The sequence below is a fragment of the Xiphophorus hellerii genome, chromosome 14 (genome assembly GCF_003331165.1).
Source record: "Xiphophorus hellerii strain 12219 chromosome 14, Xiphophorus_hellerii-4.1, whole genome shotgun sequence".
NCBI classification, from domain to species: Eukaryota; Metazoa; Chordata; class Actinopteri; order Cyprinodontiformes; family Poeciliidae; genus Xiphophorus; species Xiphophorus hellerii.
This window is the reverse complement of record NC_045685.1, coordinates 26,277,057-26,296,186: the sequence shown is the minus strand read 5'-3', so window position 1 is coordinate 26,296,186 and position 19,130 is coordinate 26,277,057. Positions and strand designations below refer to the sequence as shown.

At 34.9% G+C, this 19,130-nt stretch overlaps 2 protein-coding genes and 1 long non-coding RNA gene across 23 annotated transcripts in view; all 3 read left to right on the top strand.

Moving 5' to 3' along the window:
* The window catches only part of LOC116733049 (type-2 ice-structuring protein-like), a 36,650-nt gene extending 25,566 nt beyond the window's left edge, over nucleotides 1-11,084 (top strand). For 4 of the 21 annotated variants that reach the window (XM_032583723.1, XM_032583720.1, XM_032583713.1 and 1 more), the window contains 9 exons: nucleotides 8,819-8,860; nucleotides 9,006-9,047; nucleotides 9,196-9,237; nucleotides 9,386-9,427; nucleotides 9,576-9,617; nucleotides 9,872-9,975; nucleotides 10,337-10,474; nucleotides 10,556-10,661; nucleotides 10,779-11,084. In XM_032583723.1, coding sequence (XP_032439614.1) covers nucleotides 8,819-8,860; nucleotides 9,006-9,047; nucleotides 9,196-9,237; nucleotides 9,386-9,427; nucleotides 9,576-9,617; nucleotides 9,872-9,975; nucleotides 10,337-10,474; nucleotides 10,556-10,661; nucleotides 10,779-10,855 — 635 coding nt within the window. In that variant the 3' untranslated portion in view covers nucleotides 10,856-11,084. The remainder of the gene's footprint in view (nucleotides 1-8,818; nucleotides 8,861-9,005; nucleotides 9,048-9,195; nucleotides 9,238-9,385; nucleotides 9,428-9,575; nucleotides 9,618-9,871; nucleotides 9,976-10,336; nucleotides 10,475-10,555; nucleotides 10,662-10,778) is intronic. The other 17 variants (XM_032583726.1, XM_032583719.1, XM_032583714.1 and 14 more) reach the window with 15 other exon arrangements.
* On the top strand, nucleotides 7,335-8,444 carry LOC116733052 (uncharacterized). The gene is made up of 3 exons (XR_004341936.1): nucleotides 7,335-7,538; nucleotides 7,688-7,794; nucleotides 7,908-8,444. It is a non-coding gene; the product is annotated as an uncharacterized LOC116733052 (long non-coding RNA).
* Nucleotides 11,085-14,815: 3,731 nt separating the features above from the next.
* Nucleotides 14,816-16,881, top strand: LOC116732299 (ladderlectin-like). The gene is made up of 5 exons (XM_032582370.1): nucleotides 14,816-14,876; nucleotides 15,998-16,101; nucleotides 16,209-16,343; nucleotides 16,422-16,530; nucleotides 16,697-16,881. Exons 1-5 carry the CDS (start codon nucleotides 14,816-14,818, stop codon nucleotides 16,762-16,764), a joined length of 477 nt encoding a protein of 158 aa, XP_032438261.1. The 3' UTR covers nucleotides 16,765-16,881.
* Nucleotides 16,882-19,130: the final 2,249 nt, after the last annotated feature.

Sequence of the window (19,130 nt, the reverse complement as noted above, 5' to 3'; positions counted from 1 at the left end):
ATCTCTGGTAGAAGAAGTAGAAGGAAATTATAACCTAAGAGATAACTTTCATACTTTTGGAGTAAAACATCCACACATTATCCATATGACTTTGTATCTTCCTAGTAGATTTTGGGTCTGGTGAATTATTTCTATAATGTTGTTGCATGCTATGGAGGATATTTTTATTAAACGATGCAATTATGAACTATTTTCAGTTTACTGAGTCCCACAGCATCATAGATCCTCCACCATGCTTACATTTTCCTTGTTTTAGGTCATATATATTATGTCTGGAGTGTTGTAGGTTTGAGAATAGTTGAGTTTAATAAACTCCATGTTGGAATGTTGTTACTTCTGTCATTATGAAGTGTAATAAAATATAACTTTCACTGAAGGTTTTAAACTGGCCAACTGTCGTGGCCATTTATGTAAAAGTTTTGTAGTTATAATTTCTACCAGTTTTGTTTTGTTCTTTGGGTAGTGGAATATATTAAGTTAATTTAGATTCAAAATTTGTAATTCATTTTTATATTTGGAATTATTTAGATTACATTGTTAATTGTTAGACCTGCCCACCAATTTGAGCGATTAAGAACACACCGAGTGGTGGGTGCGGTGTGGATTGTTTGGTGGATTGTTTGGTGAATGTCTGGTGTGGACGGGAGGTTTTTGTAGAATGAATTTTTGACCACTTGAACACTGGAACATTGAACACTTGAACATTTGAAACACTTGAACATTAAATGGAGAGTATTTTTTTATTTCAACTAAGTTACAAGACCTTTTATTTCAACTTTAACGATAAATGAATCAGTAAAAGTGCGTGCAAATCCCAAACCACCCGTTACCACCCACAGCCTTTATTGGAGGTTTTTTTTTTGCTTTTTTGGAACCGAAGGCTGCGACACCAACAGATGCAGCCTTCACTGTACATTATGTCTGGGAATATGATGACCTATGTGAAGAGTTGGCCTGAATCTGCATCTGTTTGTCTGCAGCAACAAATGATCTGCTGAGGTGTTCTTGTCCTGCTGGTTGGAGCCACTTCAACCATCGCTGCTTCATCTACATCCCAACAAACATGACTTGGGCGAGAGCCCAGGTGATCTAAGTCGATCTGTTTCCTTCAACATTTTCTTACATGTTTTTTCATTACCCAAGTCCCTCTACTGCTTTGACCCATGAACTCTCTGTTTGTCTCGGCTGCAGAGAAACTGTGTGTCCTTTGCAGGCAAACCCTTGCATCCATCCACAACTTTTGGGAGTACCATTACATTCAGAGGTTGATAACAACTGAACTCAAGAATCACCAAAACATGGATTGGAGGCTCTGATGCTCAGGAGGTAATTTCACCCAGATAAAAGGACTGTCAGTTAATCTGCGACATTTATATTAACATTATAATTTGTTTAAATTTCAGGAGGGCGTTTGGCTGTGGAGCGATGGGAGTCCCTTCCTCTACTCAAACTGGTGCGATGGAGAGCCAAATAATTATAAACAGCAGCACTGCCTTCAAATGAACTATGGAGGTGATTAAGATTAATTTCCACATGAGGTTCATAATACCAGGCATCTGGTAGATTGTAAAAATCGATTGATTGTAGATTGTAAGATTGATCATTTATGTCTAATTAAAACATTAGACTGGATCAGCTGTGCAGACAGCTTCACAGCTTTGCTTTGAGTCATGTTTTCATGTGATTGTTGTTGTTTCTTCTTGCAGAATCCAAGTGCTGGGATGACTTTCAGTGCGACCATGATCGTCCGTCAGTCTGTGCCAAAAACATCTGAGGTCTCACACTGACAGGAATCCAACAAACACGACTGGGATGTCTTGTTATGTGTGTCTGCTTTTACATTTTAGCAATCAAACTTGATTCAAAATTTTAAAAGTTTTTTAAATTTTCTTCTTTATGACAATTAAATAATCAAGATATAAGTAACAGATACAAAGTCTGTTTCAGTCTTTGTATCTGAAACAGGCTTGGTGTGTATTTGCATTTGTGTCATTATAAATCATGTTTCTGGTGTACATTTTAGAAATTAAACTTTCAATTGATTAAACTAGTTTGTGAACCAAAGCCTAAACTTCCCTGTGTTTGTTCTTCATGTAGAAATCAACTTTCTCTCTTCTTATTTAGAATGTATAAATCTTAATCCAAAAGTGATTTATAATGTGGAACTTGATCACCAGATGCTTCACAGGTTAACAATCGATCAGGTGAAGGTCAGTTGAAGGACATCAGAGAGCTGAGATACCAACTGAAGGAGTAAAACTAGAAAAAACCAAAAAGGCAAAGCTCAGAAATAACCTAATGACCAACTAAACTTAAAATCCTAAGGATGATGGCAGAACATAATTGTTTTTAGGCATGCAGACCCGATAAAAGCAGATTATGTAAGTATTTGTGGAATAATGTTTTTCATAAGTAATTCTTCAACTTAATATTGAAAATGAGGAAATATTTTTTACATGAATCTAAGTTTTTAACCATGGACAGCTCCATCATAAAGCAGTCTGTATTTCTTATCAGAAGACTCAACAGTGACACCAAGTGGTTGTGATGGTCAAATGTTTCTGCGTCATTTCAAAGCTGCCAGTGAAAGCTGAATGGATCAGCCTGACCTGCTGTGATTGACTGTGTTGTGCATCATTTCATAATTAGCAGATTTATAGTATGAAATAAAAATAAAAAAGGCTTTGAAGCCTCTTTAGCATAAAAAAGCATTTTGTTTATTGGCTGCTGGCCCAGTGAATCCCAGAGCAGAAAATGTGTAGAAATTGACATGGAGGAAAAATTAATGTCTGAATATAAATAATGTTGGAAATATTTAGATTCTACATTCTAGACTGAAATACACAATGTAAAATTAAAAAAACAAAACAAATTCAAACAACCAGAACTTAAAGGATTCACGTAGAGCATAGATAAATAAATACTAGATTAAATAAATAAACAGTAAGGAAGTAGGAAGAAGCTTTGTCTTCTTCCTACCTTTAGAAATTAATTTTTTTGTTTTTTTGTGTTGGATTATTTATTTTTCTATCATCTTATTGATTTCTCTATATTTGTTTTCATCTTAGAAAGAATTAATTTAATTTCCAAAGTGGACAGATATTTGAACAAGGTTTAACAGAGAAACTGTGCGAAGTCTTTATGAAGTGCTTAATATTTTTAATATTAATATGTTTCAGAGTTAATTACGTAATTAATGTTCAGGAAGCTAAAGTTATATACATTTGGGATGTTCCCATCTGATACAGTTATTTGCAGTTACACAGTCAAGTGTTTACTGATGAGTTGTATTACAGTTAAATGAAGATCATGTTTGTTAAAAATGTCAACAGTTTTCTTATAACCTGTCATGTTTGATTTAAGGATTGTGGTATTCAAATATTACGCAGCCCTCAGCAAAGGTCAAAATTTTTTTTTTTAAGATGGTGATCATGGATGAAACTTTAAATAAACACATAATGCCTAAAATGAATGTTTAGCTCAAACTAAAACTGACTAGACGTTTACCTGTGGACACAGGTAGCCTTGGAAGACGGCTGCTAGTAACTCCTTTAGACTCATATCCATCTATGAACAAAGAAAGGAGAAAATATATTATCTTCATAAACTCCTCGCAGCTTTACATGATAAAGTCATGGCTGGTGCAGACCTGAAATATTACTTGGTTTTATTCTTTAACTTAGTTTCAGGATATTTCAACTTGATACTTGTTACATCTCAATTTCTAATATGTATATTTAACAAACATCTCAAAAAATGCTGCTGTGATGTTTACAGATCATTAAACTATAAGGTCAGGAATGTTAACACAAATTATGATTCTCATTTTCAAAAACGTATTTACTGGGGAAAATCAAATGTTATTTTTGTAAAGTGAAATTCAACCTGTGACTCGAAACTTTGAGCTGTTAGAAACATTTCTTTTGTTGAAAGTAATGCAGGTGGTTTCACAGTATGAATATGGCAATAAAGCTGTTATTATACATTAAAAAACAATAATTTGATAAGGTTACTTTAGAAAGCAGCTTTAAAAACACCACTTTCTAATGTGCTTGTATTATTATTTTTTTGGTGCAAACAAAACCTTTAATGGATTTGTTTGTTATGATTTCTTGCTGATTTAGCAATTAGCTGAAATCTGTAAATATGCTGATGGAGGCTGTAAAATCAGTAAATTAATATTCCAATATAGTGACTAAATAGTAAAACCAGTAAGTGAAATAAGTAAGAGATTACATTTTACACAGATATCATGTGTTTACAAACGGGTCTGAAATCTAATTTACCAAAGTAAATTAGATTATATTAGATTCATTCCTCTTTAAAACAGATATTTTTTCTGAAAAAGAGAATGAACCAAATGAACAAACAGTCAGTGAATCCTTCATGTAAAAATCAGAGATATTAACCCATTTATTAGTGTTAAAGAAAATAAAAATAGTTTTTCTGTTATTTCTGTTTTCTGAATGTTAAACTAATCGTTTTTTTATCTTTATTCCTCTGTGGACGACCTGCAGGGTCGTAATGTAAACAGAAACTCAGTCACTATAAAACATCTATTAAAGAATCCAACATGAGTTTCATAATCAAGATATCAGCACTGATTAGCTTCTTCAGCAAATGTATTTTGTGAACATTAATTTTGATTATTTGTTTTCAGTATTATCACCATGCAGTTATTAAAAATAACACAACTTACCTCCAGCGTGAACGATTCATCTCCAGGTCGTGACTTTGACTCTTCAGCTTTTATACAGCAGATAAAAAAAGCAAAGCTCCTTCTGGCAACAGCGGCCCGGTTTCCTCAGAACTGAAACAGATTCTGCTACAGGAATCTGATGAAGTTGTTTTGGTCGGCCATCATTAGGAGGAAACTCTTTCATCAGAGAAACTGGTTTACAGTTGTTGTTGCTACGCGGCTTTGCTATGAGGAAATGTCCTTGCAAAGATGATTATATCTCATAAAACACGTTATTAAGCAAATTAATCTGATAAATGTGCTGGAACAAGCATCATAAAAGATCAATGTAAGACATGATAATGCAGAGTTAAGTGTTTATCTTATTTATTTTTACAGGCAATTACATCACTTCCTGCTACTGTATGAATGTTAACTGTGCATAGAATGAAATAAAAGTCAGATATTCCTTTTTCTATTTGCTCAATATTTTCTCATATAGTCTTGTAAAGTAAATTATTATTATGACTATTAATGTTGTTATTGTTGATCTTTTTTTGTATGTAGATTTTAAAACTTTAAAGTTTTTTTGTGTGAATCTTTATACCTGATGTTGCTTTTAAACCCATTTTCAGAACAAAAAGGTTTTTTCTATATCTAAAATTAATGCTTAAGTTTGAAATAAGCAGCAATATATTGTGTTTTTTCATCGACTCTGTAGTTAAGTTCTAATTACTATTACTATCATTTCTGTCCAGTGTCTTGACCTCAGCCTGCAGAAATGCTGTGAAACCCGATAAGCTGTCGTGTCTGTGTGAAACGGGTCCGACCACCTGGACTGATGTTCAGTTCAGAGGGAAAAAGGTGAGGCATCTTTCAGCATTTCCTCTTTAAAACTGATCCCACTTCATTCCATGAGCTACAGATTAAATCAGTTTCCTGATTCAGTGGAAAAAACGGGTCATTCATCCTTCTGTCTTTCACTTTTATTGAGAGAATAAAAAGAATGTTGACATTCTTCTGCAGAATGTCAACAGCAAGAAATGAAAACTTATCTTGACTCCATCAAACAAGCATGACATCATCTCTACAGCAGGAAAAACAAAGTCTGTTGTCTTAGACATGCGTGTGCCAGCGGGATCATGATGGGCCCCATCAGGCACCGACTGGCCCCGAAACCGGTCAGCTGTTACCTCTGACCTTAACTCCTTCACTGTTAAATTAGGAATGATTTCTTTTTTCCCAATTTGTGAAACGTAACACCACCTGATTTTAGTATTTCTGAAATGAAGACGTTCCACAGAGGCGCTGTTAGTTTCCTGATTAAAGTCTCACAGATTCTGTGTTTTTACTCACATCAAACTTTGAGAAATATAAAAAAAAACATCATTTTTTACGTTCATCTATCAGTTCCTGAAACTCATTAATGTGTCAGACACTGTATGATTGACTAGCGCCACCATGTGGAAATTGGTGAGTATTATTTTTTTTTCCTGAGGTCATAATTCTGTTGAAGTAAAAGAGGAAGCTGGAATCATTTTTCTCATGTTTGCATCATTTTTTACAGTTTCCTCTCCTAACGGATGGATTGAAAACAAATGTTCACATATTTGAAACAAACATAAACATATCTTCTGATCGCTGAACTTTGACCTGACAGAACATGAATAAAAATCTTACATTTTACAATCTAACATAATACATTTACAAAATAAAAGCGTCACAAGGTAAAACATCATTGTGAAATAAAGAATCGATAAATAAACAATCAATACTTTTAGAATTACTGTTTTTATTTAATGGGTACATTTATTTATTTGATGTATAATTTATTAATTATTAATAATAGTATTTATTTACTCAATTTTGAATGAAATAGCTCTCAATAAAACAACCGTTATGACAATTTCTGAATGAGAAAACTGGATTATTGGTCAGAGGATTTAAAAATTCCTTTATTGCCCCAAATTGAGCAGCAAAGTGACAATCAGTCAAAGCAAGTGGGTTCACACAAAAATAAGAATATAAAATATATAAAAACAGGATAAACTATATTACTATATTTTTTCTCTGGTGCATATTCCTCTTATTCCTTACATTAAATGTTTAATTTAGGAACCATGACAAGAGAGTTCATCCTTAACTTTTTTGAAGAGTAGAAATTGATGGAATGATGGTGTTTTATTTAATTAGATTGATATTTTTAACATATATTGGCCATAATCTGAGTAAATATTTTAGACATTAGACACATTCTAATGTATCCGAGTCCAACAGTGACACCTGGTGGTGGAAGGGTGGCAGTGCAGATCAGTAACTGCTCTCTGTCTGACTGTCTGACTGATCCAACCATCAGTCAGCCTCCCTAATCTTCATCTCCCTCCACAGATTCTCTTTCACGTTGCCCCTCTGGCTCATTTTTAAACATATTACTTAAAATCCACAGAAACATGTTGATAAGATTAAAATATTTGCTAAGTGGGACTGAACTGGGCCCATTTATCTTTCAGTTTGACATTTTTTGAGCTCATAGTTTGTTTAGCTCACCTCCTGACCTCATTTTGTTGTGTGCTCAATAATACATGAAATGCAATTAAATATTTATCAAGGGTGTTGTTTGTTCGGTGCTCAAGACTCCTGCAAACCAAGAAGCTCTTTCTAATGAAAGTACCAACGAATCGTAATGCGGACTGGTTCTGCTCACCGTTTGTTGTTACTGCGTACGGATGTCGGATCCTGTTCAGTGCCTGAGAACTCAGTAATTAGGTTGGTAAGGCGTCAGTGAGCTGTTTTCCTTCTGCCTCATTTCAAATCAAGACTGAAGCTGCAGGCTGAAACTCACCAGACTGAAGACAAGAAGGTAATTCTTTACCACAGATTTGATGATGATGATGATGATGATGATGATGATGATGATGATGATGATGATGATGATGATGATGGTTGTCTTGTCATTTTCACTCGATGTTTGTGCTGGAATTGATGTAAGTTATGCGTTTCTGCCTGTAGAAAATCCATTTATCACCACTGGTTGGCCTCCCAGTCATCTCCACCATGAAGACCCTGAGTTTGTCTTGGTTTGGATTCACCATGTTTGACTTTGGTCCATGCAGCCTGTGAGTATTTACTGCAGCAGTATGTATTTACATTTTTTTTATTTCTTTGAAGTATAGAGTAACTACTTTGTAGAATATAAAATCTAAAAAGATTAATAACCTTTTCTTTTGAGAATAAAACGGCTGTTTGCTCGTCTGAGGGAGAAATCCCTGTCAGCTGCAGTTCTGGAAAATCTTTATTTATCCTGCATTTGTTTTGTATCTGCATCTCTGCATTTTATTGCCATGACCTTCACTCGACATTAGTTTTCTATCCTGGGTTAAATGTCACAAGCTCTGTCTGCTGGCAGCTCTTGTGCATTGAGACCGTTTGTGTGCAAACCTCAGTTTTATGACTCACAAAGCTGCTTTTGACTGTAAACCTCCAGTTTCCTAAACCTGAATAATAGAATTTGTTCTAAATGAGGCAAAGTGAATTAAATAGACATTTTAAAGCAGGTGCAACATAAGAAAACTCCATTAATTAGTAACAAAAAATATGTTTTGAAAAGAAATCACATGCAAAGTATCTTTGAAGGTGTCTCTGGATTCATGTATAATTGTGGAAAATAAAGTTGAAAAGTCTCATAAAATCTACTGATTTAACCAATGTTTGCATTTATAGATTATTAAATTGATTATTTTCATATCTTCATATATTTTCAACCTGTCTGCAGCCATTCCAGACACAGACTATCCTTTTGGTCCAACAGGAGGTAAATGTTTTCACTTTTTTCTTTATCAACTATTCATTGTGTGTCCTGCCAATAAGGAAAACATGACGATGTGTCACAACAAGCTCTGTTGAATCGATAAAATGTGTTTGCAAGCCTCACTTTTATGACTCATAAAGTTCTTTTGATTGCTTAAATAATCTGCAGTGAATTAAATATAACATTTGAAAAGACAATGTTATATTGTCTTTCAAATATAAAATAAAAGTAAAGGTAAAGGATTACTTTCACTAATTGAAAGTAATCCTTTTACTTAGTTATTTAATTGAAGACTCTTTTTCTAAATTTTGCTTTTCAACCTCTGTGTGCAGACGCTCCGTTCGCTGACTATCCTGATCAGCCACCAACTGAGGGTACGTCATTTTTATTATTATTTTTATATACACTATTCTGCAGTGAATTAAATATAACATTTGAAAGACATGTAACATTAATCCTTTTACTTAGTTATTTAATTGAAGACTCTTCTAAATTTTGCTTTTCAACCTCTGTGTGCAGACGATCTGTTCGCTATCTATGGTGATCACCCACCAACTGAGGGTAAGTCTTTTTTATTATTATTTTTATGTACACTATTCTGCAGTGAATTAAATATAACATTTGAAAGGCATGTAACATTAATCCTCTTACTTAGTTATTTCATTGAAGACTCTTCTTCTAAATTTTGCTTTTCAACCTCTGTGTGCAGACGCTCCGTTCACTGACTCTCCTGATCAGCCACCAACCGAGGGTACGTCATTTTTATTATTATTTTTATATACACTATTCTGCAGTGAATTAAATATAACATTTGAAAGACATGTAACATTAATCCTTTTACTTAGTTATTTCATTGAAGACCCTTCTTCTAAATTTTGCTTTTCAACCTCTGTGTGCAGACGATCTGTTCGCTATCTATGGTGATCACCCACCAACTGAGGGTACGTCATTTTTATTATTATTTTTATATACACTATTCTGCAGTGAATTAAATATAACATTTGAAAGGCATGTAACATTAATCCTCTTACTTAGTTATTTCATTGACGACTCTTCTTCTAAGTTTTGTTTTTCAACCTCTGTGTGCAGACGCTCCGTTCACTGACTCTCCTGATCAGCCACCAACTGAGGGTAAGTCATTTTTATTATTATTTTTATTTACATTATTCTATTTGTATCGTGTCAATTTGACAAAGAAAGAAGTTGTATATGATCATAAATACATTTATAAAACTTTAAATTGTAAATGTAAATATTTTATTTTGGATTACGGTGATGACTGGATGGGTGGAACTGGTCAGTTTCCCTCATTTTTAACTGATTCAGAATCATATCCTGTAACTTGTCAGAGCTAATAAATCTATTATATCTGTAACTATTCAAAGATAGAGACTATCACTTGGACTTCACTTGCCCTGATGGATGGACGATGCACAGCACTCAGTGCCTCCTCTTCGTTCCCCAGAATATGACCTGGAAAGAGGCTAAGGTAATCCAGAAAAGACATTTCACATCAAAATGCTAAAAAGTCTCATATTGTTAGGTGAATTGGTTCCAATTTACTGTTAAACTTTGTCTTTTCATGCTGCTAAAACATACTTCATGTTCATAGTTTAGCACCTTTATGTTTTTACTGAGTTCACAGTCCCAATGCAAAGCATTTGGGTCATTTGGACTTGATAAAGCTTTAAAGGAATACAGACCATTTACCGTTTCCTCGGCTGAACATTTATGTCATGACAGTCAAAGACTCACCTGCTGATTTTATAGCAGGTTTAGACACAACAGTGTTTTCAATGACATCGTTCTCTATTTGTTTTTCAACTCTGTAATTTCTGTCTTCTCTTTAGGAAAACTGTGCATCCAAACTTGAAGGTTCACTCGCTGCTGTGTATAATGACATACAAGCTCAAGAGATTTACAGCGAGATGGAAAGTGTTGGACATCATGGCGGACAAGTGTGGGTTGGAGGCAGCAAAACATCAGAGGTAGACAAATCATCCGGACACAGTTCAAAACCAGGTTTTATCTTTAATCTGAAGTTGAGTCGGTTTGATTTTGTCCTGTAGGATTCTTCTTGGTCCTGGGAGGATTCTGTTTTCCCTAGCTTTGCTAAGTTTTGCGATGAGCAAAGTTCAAAGGATGAGAACAACTGTCTGCAGCTCTCCTTTGGTGGTAAATCAAACTTAAACCTTTCATTTCACTTTGAACTCATTCAGAAAAATGGTATGTACTGTAGACCACCCAACGGCGCCTCAGCTTGACTGGATGTTGTGTTTGTCCTGTTAACAGATGACGACTCTGGATGCCTGAGTGGCACCAAATGTGACGCTGGGCTCCCGTCTGTCTGTGCGATCCTCCTCTACTAGTTGACATGAATCCTCAGCAGATACGAGTTAACATGCCTGTTGGCCATGAGTCATTTCCTTAAATGTTTCTGCTCTGTTGCTTTAATATCACAAAAACTGACCAAAAATATACAATATACTCATTTTAGTCCCTATAGGCACAGATGCCTTCTGATTGTAATGCAAGAGAAATCAACCTGTCCTTTCTAACAACTTTCCAAATAAAATCTTTAGCATTGATAAAAAAAGATGTGTGTGTGTCTGTATTAAAGCAACACATTTTTTCCCTTTCCATTTTTTTATAGTCACTGTTTAGTTGGACACAGTTAAATAATTGTTCCTGTAATTTTTTACCTCTTAAATATTCGTTTTATAGTTCAAAAACATCTGACATGCCTTTAAAGAAGATTTTATTCTTGCACATGGTAACTTTAGTACATTATAGAGCGATTACTGTGGTCACATTTTGCCATCTTCCTAAAGTTTTGCCTTATTCAAACATTTCTCTCTCTAATTAAACACCTTGCTCCTCTCTCTCTGTGAGCAGTGTCTGTGACCTTTGCCCCGCCCCTTTCTGTTTGCAGTGTTAGTCTCTCTGATGCAGGTGTTGAATCCCTGCCTGCGATCTGAGGTCGCCACAGCTCCACGTATCTCCTGACATAGAAACCCAGTGGGGGGTCGAAGTTTGGATTTATGTGTCCTCAAATTAGTTTTATTTTTCCCACATTTCATGCTCAGCTGTGTAATCAAACTTAGAGCTTTTCACTTCAGCATTTTTATAACAGAACTTTATCAATGTACACAAGAATCCAGAAACAAAATATTCAAATTGGAAATCCTTCTGTTAAATATGAGGACAGTTCCTGCTTTACGTCTCTCAGCTGCTGTTATTTAGTCAACAATATAAACAGTTTTCCTTGGATAAGCAAAGTTGAAAAAAGGATTTTTTTTACTATTGTCACATGCAACTGACAAAAATGTTATCAGTTCATAAGCTTGAAAAATATTTGTATCAGCAAACTGCAGGTTGTGAAAAAGAACAAACATAGCTTCACATGCTGCACCTAAAGCCAATATTTAGTTTTCCTGAAATTTAAAGGTGGAGATGTTTTCAGAACAAACACACTGACAGCTCAGTTACGCTGGAACTGGTTCTGCTCCATTTGTTTTAATGGATCCCTGCTGACACCTGACCCTACAGAGGCACGGTGCAGGAAGCCATTTATTTGATGATGACTGTAGTCAGGATGCTAATGGCTGTGTGAAGGATTTTTAAATGAAAATACTTTGAAACAATAAAGCAATTTTTTATCTACTTATTTATTTATTTTTACAAAAAAACAATCCTTATCCCAGAATTTGATTCTGTTTTCTTCCATTTTAATCTCTAACCCTTTCACATCTGTCTTTTCATCTCCTTTGTTTTGCAGGGTGTTTTTTTTTTGTTTTGTTTTTTTTGTTGATGCAATGATTACCTGATTATCTGATTATCTGATTATCTTTGGTAATTGACCCTAACAACCTGATACAGATTTCTGCGCCATCTGGTGGATAAATGCAGAAATTAAAAACTGTATATCAAGCTGAGGATTATAAAAAAATTAATAGAATAGAATAGAATAGAATAGAATAGAATAGAATAGAATAGAAAGAAGCTGAATAACTCTTTGTAGCTTTCATTTTAATTGAACTCATCTCTATTCATTTTATTAAACTTTTAATAGTCAACCTTTCCTGTTAACTGCCTATAAACAGTTATAATATGTGTAACATATATTCAGGAACTTAATATTATGATGTCATGCAGTCACTGAGTTAGAAAGCTTTATTATTGAGTTTAGCATTAGCATCAACCATGTTGTTCTCATATGGTTCAGTTAATTTATTCACATTTTTTTCACATTCTGAGTTTAAAATTCAATATGTGTTTTTGACATTATGTGAAACATAAATGAATGAAGTATGAATAAATTTCCAAGATTCTTTAAGAGAATATACAAGTTATAGTCATTAAACTTCCAAATGATATGTTGCTACAGTTATTCTGTTTTAATAAGATATTCCTCTCATTCCTTTAACATGTGTTCAATTCAGTGTCTTTGTGAATTCATCCTTAATTTTTTGAAAGAGTAGTGATTGATAAAATTATAATATTTCATTTAGTTGAATTGATATTTTTAAAACACTTTCTCCCAGTTTGAGAGCATTCTTTATTAGACTTTAACCACATCCTGTCCCCACATTCAGCAGAATAGAAAAATGTTCCATGCATTTGACAGAAAACAGTGACCCCTAGTGGTTATAATATGGAATAACGCGACCTGTGTCTTTCTTTTTCTTTCTTAATAACAGGAATGTTAGAATCTCTCAATGTGTTTAAAACCTGCCTGTCAATATCAGACATAAAGTTTTCCTGCTGTTTAATAGGAAGCTTTATAACTTTTTACAAGTATTTCAAAGTTTTTATAAAAGAAAACAAAAAGTATAAATGTTCTACGGATTGATTTTCTGTAGAACATTTATGTCTCAACATTTAAATTCAACCGTTCAGCATGACGTCCAGTGAAATATGATAAGGCTGAATGATAAAAACAAACAAACAGGTTTTATCTCAGTCGTCACAGTTTCTTAGTTAATGATCTTGACCTGAAAACGTCTCTGGAGTCATAAACATTCACAGCCCACAACAAAATATTAAAGTACAACCTGCACATGCAGTTCAGGAAACTAATGAAATTATGTTCTTCATAGATGACATATTACACATTTATATTTCATCCTTTTTCTTTTTACACTAATCAATCTGATATTAATTTATCTCCTGAGGAATCTTTTATTTTAACATTTCTTTATATCTAGATTTGCATGAACATTTAAACCTAATCTAAAGACCAGCTTTATGCCAGGACACATCCATGTCAGCTGTAGTTTATTATTTTACTCATTTCTTACCTTTTTCTCATTTTCTTTCATTGACCTAAATATAATAAGTACAAAGATTTTCCTTCACTGCGACCGTAGAATAACCCTGTTCATGTTAACATTTACTGAGATTCCTTGGCAGTTCTAGCTCATCAACAGATCTCTGTAGAGCCTTACTGCATGCTAGTGAGACAGTTTCTCCATTTATTTAAAGTCTTTTGTTCAAGGGACACATCTAAACCTTGCAGGACTCGGGCCCTGGAGGAATGCAGTTTGAGACCACTGCCTTAGAGGAACCAAAGTCAACCTTCTGTTTTCTCAGGGCTCACAGGAAACAGCGGACAGCTGAGAGGCGGCAGACTGGAGACAATGTGGCCCCACAACATGCCTGCTATAAGATGAGATTTTTTTATTCTACAGCTACACACAGCTGCAGCCATATGTTCAGATGTAACAGAAGTAAATATGTCAGACTGCTTCACACACACTTCCTAGTAATAACACAAGAAAGTTGAAAACTGACATTTTGTTGCTGTCGCTACTTCCTGGTTTGTATGGACCTATTTGTAACTTGGGCTTGTTTGAAATGAAATCCTAATTTCTTCAGATGAATCTGAGTCCTGGGACTTTTCACTGAAACATTTCACAAAGGATTTAAAACATCACAACTCAGGACAGAAAAACAGAGAAAGAATTAATCAGGACAGGAAGTACATGATATATCCTTTTTCCAAATAACTTTATCAGTGAAGAGAATTACTTATCCTGAAGTCATAAAGTACAAATAACGTCTTTGCTTGGATTTCACTGGAACATTATCCTGTTACTAGTGTATTATTGACAGGTCTGTCCACATTTCCTGCTCTGTCAGTGACAGTATATAAGAGCAGCTGATTCCAGGACCTGCAGACAGAAGAGCTGAAGCTTGTCTGACGCTGAAGTGAAGGAAAAAAAGGTAATTTTGATGCTGCTTTGGTAAGAAGCTTTCATCTAACTTCAATTATTTCTTTATTGAGCTGAGACTGTTTGTGTTTTTTAAGGTGATCTTCAATCTGCATCATGGTGACTCTGAATGTACTGATGTTTCTTTGTGCCTTGACGGCTCTGAGTCAAGCTGCTGGTGAGTTTCTCTGACTTCCTGTGATTCACATTAAGGGAAAAATATATCTAGAATCAGAAGGAGCTGATAAAACTGTTTGAATGTTTGTGTTTTATCCAGAAAGATACCTATAAAAAATACTGTTACTGATAACGATTATTGATCTCTACAGACTGTCTGATCTAATTTAATCTCATCTCATAATAAGAAAACTTTCAAAATATTTTTTTACAATATATATAAATTTTTGAATGTTTTATGATTGTAAAGATATTCAATAATCACAACCTGTAACTTCCTCAGGTCCCAGTGAGGAAACTGAGATTGAGGAAACTTTTTATGAAGGTAAATTCATGTATTTTTTTCATATGCGTCTATTTTACCTAAAATGAGTGAAATTAATTATTTTTAGGGGATAAAGTCTAACTCTGATCTTTGCTAAACTAATCTCTTCTTCCTGAAGCCAAAACTGGAAACTGGACAGATCCAGCAGGTCAGCAACGTTTCCACCTCATTTTAGACATATTTGTTATTCTCTGTTATATGAAGTGGAAAATAATGTCAGGCTTCTTTTATGTATATATTTTAGATGTAGAAAATGAACCAGAAGAGGAGGAGGCTGCTCCACAGGGTGAGTTAAAGTTGACAAAAGAATTTGGGATCATCTCTGGTAGAAGAAGTAGAAGAAAATTATAACCTAAGAGATAACTTTCATACTTTTGGAGTAAAACATCCACACATTATCCATATGACTTTGTATCTTCCTAGTAGATTTTGGGTCTGGTGAATTATTTCTATAATGTTGTTGAATGCTATGGAGGATAATTTTGTTAAACAATGCAATTATGAACTATTTTCAGGTTACTGAGTCCCACAGCATCATAGATCCTCCACCATGCTTACATTTTCCTTATTTTAGGTCATATATATCATGTCTGGAGTGTTGTAGGTTTGAGAATAGTTGAGTTTAATAATCTCCATGTTGGAATGTTGTTACTCTGTCATTATGAAGTGTAATAAAATCTAACTTTCACTGAAGGTTTTAAACTGGCCAACAGATGCAGCCTTCACTGAACATTATGTCTGGGAATATGATGACCTATGTGAAGAGTTGGCCTGAATCTGCATCTGTTTGTCTGCAGCAACAAATGATCTGCTGAGGTGTTCTTGTCCTGCTGGTTGGAGAAAGTTCAACCATCGCTGCTTCATCTACATCCCAAGAACCATGACTTGGGCGAAAGCCCAGGTGATCTAAGTCGATCTGTTTCCTTCAACATTTTCTTACATGGTTTTTTATTACCCGAGTCCCTCTACTGCTTTAACCCATGAACTCTCTGTTTGTCTCGGCTGCAGAGAAACTGTGTGTCTTTGCAGGCAACCCTTGCATCCATCCACAACTTTTGGGAGTACCATTACATTCAGAGGTTGATAACAACTGCAACTCACGGATCACCAGATACATGGATTGGAGGCTCTGATGCTCAGGAGGTAATTTCACCCAGTATAAAAGGACTGTCAGTTTTCTGGGACATTTATATTAACATTTATAATTTGTTTAAATTTCAGGAGGGCGTTTGGCTGTGGAGCGATGGGAGTCCCTTCCACTACTCAAACTGGTGCCATGGAGAGCCAAGTAGTTACAAATACCAGCACTGCCTTCAAATGAACTATGGAGGTGATTAAGATGAATTTCCACATGAGGTTTATAATGCCAGGCATCTGGTAGATTGTAAAAATCATCCATTTATGTCTCGTTAAAACATTAGACTGGATCAGCTGTGCAGACAGCTTCACAGCTTTGCTTTGAGTGATGTTTCAGTGATTGTTGTTGTTTCTTGCAGAATCCAAGTGCTGGGATGACTTGCAGTGCGACCAACATCGTCCGTCAGTCTGTGCCAAAAACATCTGAGGTCTCACACTGACAGGAATCCAACAAACACGACTGGATGTCTTGTTATGTGTGTCTGCTTTTACATTTTAGCAATCAAACTTAATTCAAAATTTAAAACGTTTTAAAAAATTTTCTCTTTATGACAATTAAATAATCAAGATATAAGTAACTTTGTATCTAAAACAGACTTGGTGTGTATTTGTATTTGTGTCATTATAAATCATGTTTCTGGTGTATATTTTAGAAATTAAACTTTTGAATTGATTAAACTAGTTTGTGAACCAAAGCCTAAACTTCCCTGTGTGTGTTCTTCATGTAGAGATCAACGTTTTCTATTCTTACTTAGAATCTATAAATCTTAATCCAAAAGTGATTTATAATGTGGAACTTGATCACCAGATGCTTCACAGGTTAACAATCGATCAGGTGAAGGTCAGTTGAAGGACATCAGAGAGCTGAGATACCAACTGAAGGAGTAAAACTAGAAATCAACCCAAAAGGCAAAGCTCAGAAATAACCTAATGACCAACTAAACTTAAAATCCTAAGGATGATGGCAGAACATAATTGTTTCTAGGCTATGCAGACCCGGTAAAAGCAGATTTACATTTGTAAGTATTTGTGGAATAATGTTTTTCATAAGTAATTCTTCAACTTAATATTGAAAATCAAGAAAACTATTCTTACATGAATTTAAGTTTTTTAACCATGGACAGCTCCATCATAAAGCAGTCTGTATTTCTTATCAGAAGACTCAACAGTGACACCAAGTGGTTGTGATGGTCAAATGTTTCTGTGTCATTTCAAAGCTGCCAGTGAAAGCTGAATGGATCAGCCTGACCTGCTGTGATTGACTGTGTTGTGCATCATTTCATAATTAGCAGATTTATAGTATGAAATAAAAATAAAAAAGGCTTTGAAGCCTCTTTAGCATAACTCTCATAATAAAGCATTTTGTCTTTTGGCTGCTGGCCCAGTGAATCCCAGAGCAGAAAATGTGTAGAAATGTTGACATGGAGGAAAAATTAAATGTCTGAATTTAAATAATGTTGGAAATATTTAGATTCTACATTCTAGACTGAAATACACAATGTAAAAAAAATAAACAAATTCAAATAACCAGCACTTAAATAATTCACGTAGAGCATAGATAAATAAATACTAGATTAAATAAGTAAACAGTAAGGAAGTAGGAAGAAGCTTTGTCTTCTTCCTACACCCTTTAGAAATTAATTTTTAAGTTTTGTTTTTGTGTTGGATTATTTATTTTTCTATCATCTTATTGATTTCTCTGGTATTTGTTTTTTGTTGTATGCAATGAAATTTCGTTCTGTATACACCCTGTGCATGCAAAATGATAACAAAGTCAGTCTAAGTCTATGTTAGAAAAAAAATAATTTAATTTCCAAAGTGGACAGATATTTGAACAAGGTTTAACAGAGAAATTGTGCGAAGTCTTTATGAAGTGCTTAATATTTTTAATATTAATATGTTTCAGAGTTAATTTTGTAATTAATGTTCAGGAAGCTAAAGTAATATACATTTGGGATGTTCCCATCTGATACAGTTATTTGCAGTTACATAGTCAAGTGTTTACTGATGAGTTGTATTACAGTTAAATGAAGATCATGTTTGTTTAAAAATGTCAACAGTTTTCTTATAACCTGTCATATTTGATTTAAGGATTGTGGTATTCAAATATTACGCAGCCCTCAGCAAAGTTCCTGCATCAGGTGTTTGCTTTAAACAAAGAGTGTCATAATTTACGGTGTAGGTGGTGAGGAGGCAGACGCTTGAGACCCAGGTAGAATTAAAATGATGATTTTAATGGTGAGAATAGGCAAACAGAAATCCAAAAAGTCCAAAACCACGGCAGCACTGCTGAGCCGGAAACAATGGCTCAACACAGGTAGCAACGACGCAAACGAATGGACTGTCACTACTGACTGAGGACATTAGACAAGGACCCAACAAGGAACAAGGAAGACAGGTGGAATTAAATACACAGAGGGTAGTCAAGGAAACGAGACACATCAGGGAACAATCAAGGGGAGGACAGGACAGCACGGAGACTCAGAGACACAGAAAACTCTAAATAAATACACAGAAAAACACGGAACATGACAGTACCCCCCCTTAAAGAGCGGCTCCAAGATGCCCAAAACAAATAACACACAATAACACACAACCGCTGCCAGCGGAGGCCCCTCCGCTGGCCTCCCTGTCCAGCGGAGGGGCGCTGGACAGGGGGCCAGAGTCCATAAACAAAGAAAAATGACCCACAGGGTCGGCGGAAACACAAGGAAGGCCAGGAGTCCAAAACAACAAAAAACAACCCACCAGGGTGGGCGGAAACACAGGAGGCATACTCCTGGGGATGGTCCA